Source organism: Aplysia californica, unplaced genomic scaffold, assembly GCF_000002075.1.
Source record: "Aplysia californica isolate F4 #8 unplaced genomic scaffold, AplCal3.0 scaffold00470, whole genome shotgun sequence".
Taxonomy (NCBI): Eukaryota; Metazoa; Mollusca; class Gastropoda; order Aplysiida; family Aplysiidae; genus Aplysia; species Aplysia californica.
In genome coordinates, this window is record NW_004797740.1 from 389204 (window position 1) to 391338 (window position 2135).

The 2135-nt window shown below is 37.9% G+C and overlaps 1 protein-coding gene across 1 annotated transcript in view; it reads left to right on the forward strand.

Moving 5' to 3' along the window:
* LOC101855127 (glutathione S-transferase C-terminal domain-containing protein) overlaps positions 1-2135 on the forward strand; it is a gene marked incomplete in the record, with an annotated part of 29884 nt that overhangs the window by 5538 nt on the left and 22211 nt on the right. Inside the window, 2 exon segments of the mRNA XM_035971608.1 lie at positions 164-369; positions 1636-1824. Of these exon segments, the coding sequence (XP_035827501.1) occupies positions 181-369; positions 1636-1824 (378 nt within the window).

Sequence of the window (2135 nt, forward strand, 5' to 3'; positions counted from 1 at the left end):
CCCGGTAGTTTGAGCATGTGCGGCCTAAATAAGCTAAACCCCCCTCCCTTACCTTAATTAGGCCATATGTGGCCTAAATAAGCACTCCCATTGATAATATAGTGGAACCTGCCATGAATCTTTTTTCATAAATTTATGGGAATTTTTATTTCTATCCACTCAGAACAAAACCTTTGAAGTATGAAGACGAAGCTGTACTTGAGGGGAGTGCGGTCTTCTTGCAACACTCGGCTGTCTTGCCCTCTGTCATCCAGTTCTATTTTGTACATCATTCAGTATTGTCAAACAGATCTGTTTCAATTAGTGTTTGTCACTGGTGATCCACCACATGGTCAACATGAAGAGTTTTGCTGCTCATTTGCTGTGAAGGTAAGGTAACAAATATATTAGTTAGAATTTCATTTTATCATTTTATGCTTGATTAGAATGCCTGGTGGTGTCTGTGTATGCTGCTTAGACCACTGGACTCGTAATCGTGAATTTGCGAATTCGTGGGTTTGAGGCTCAGCTTGGACCGACGTTGTCCTTGGGTAAAGTAGTTTACAATACATGAACTTTCCCATTTGGCACAGTCTTGTCGAAGATAAGCATTGGATTCAGAGGTTCTGCTTCTTAAATAACATTTACAGCGTTGCAAGGGCAGTTAAACATTTTAAGTTTCAAATTTACAATGCTTGTCTCAGCGATCAAAGTTTAAAACTAAGATCAGAGGGGGAACCTTGTTGTTTAATTCAAACATCATACTCAGGTGATATGTAGGCTATAATTAAATATATATATTTTCAAGCCCTAAATTGTCAGTGGAATGGCTCACTTACAAATAGCAAGCCACCAAATATATAGTTAGGTACTGATCCACTTGATGGTTTGCAGGCCGAAGGGCTAAAACTCAAGTTGCCACCGGATCAGAAAAGTGTCCATCGGCACTTATATGACCTTATTGTGTTGCAAGTGCCATAAAACGCTTACTAAAACTGAAGTATCTACCTGGTGGTCTACAGCAATAATACTGTAATATCTCGTGTCCGGCCTGACAGACCAAGGTCTATCCGATGATCTACTGCAATAGTGTGTTCTGCCGTAAGGCCTGCACAGAATGATTTAATGCTATCACTCCCACACTCTGATGTAGTGCTTTCAAGAAATCAGAGGTGGGGTGAGATGGATTGGCTAGCCCCCCCCCCCCCACCCATGACAAACTACAACCACTAAAACATCCAGTGACAGTTCCAAGCTTTCAGATGACACCACTAACTCTACATGCCCAAAAAATTGACGAGCGCCTGATTCCACCGCGTCGTGGCACATATGTATTTGAAAGAATTGTTGTACATTGAATGGGCCAGTATGCATGAAAAGTTGGTTTAAATCTTATTTTATTGTGAAGCACCTGAGCCACCAGGAAGTGGGTGGTATAGAAGTGATCATTATTATTATTATTATTATTATTATTATTATTATTATTATTATTACTATTACTATTATTATTATTATTATTATTACTATTATTATTATTATTATTATTATTATTATTATTATTATAATAATATTATATTATTGTTATTATAGAGTGTCAAGGGACTAGTACCTTTATTTCACAGTTAAAATTTTTTTTTTTTTAAATTCTGTGCACAGGATCTTACAACTCTTGACATCTCATTTGCCCAATGGGAAGAAATACCACAGCTGTTGAGAAATGTGTCTCTGCCATCCCTACTTCAGAGCAAAATGTCTTTGGTTCGCTCTGGTCAGTGTGTGCTCTTGCGTCACATCATCAAAGAGGCGCATTCTGCGGCACCAGACTCACATCTGATTGACCTTCTGGTAATTTTATTTTGTTTATTCCCATTGTTTTTGCCTGGAGTGTTTGGTTTCTAGACCTCTTGCTACTTTTATTTTGTAAGTTCTTCTACTTCTATAATATTGAAACGGTCATAGTTGAATATTTGTGTTGATTTTTCATGAAATATATAATTTTTGTACATATAAAGTAAAGGACTAATGTGGTTTATAGAGCTATCCTGATAATATTATGGTATGGCACTCTATGATACTCTCTCTGTCTTGCCCTTTTTTAACTCCCAGTGGAGCACAGGCCATCAACAGCATTACTCCAGCGAAGCCTGTCCTGAGCA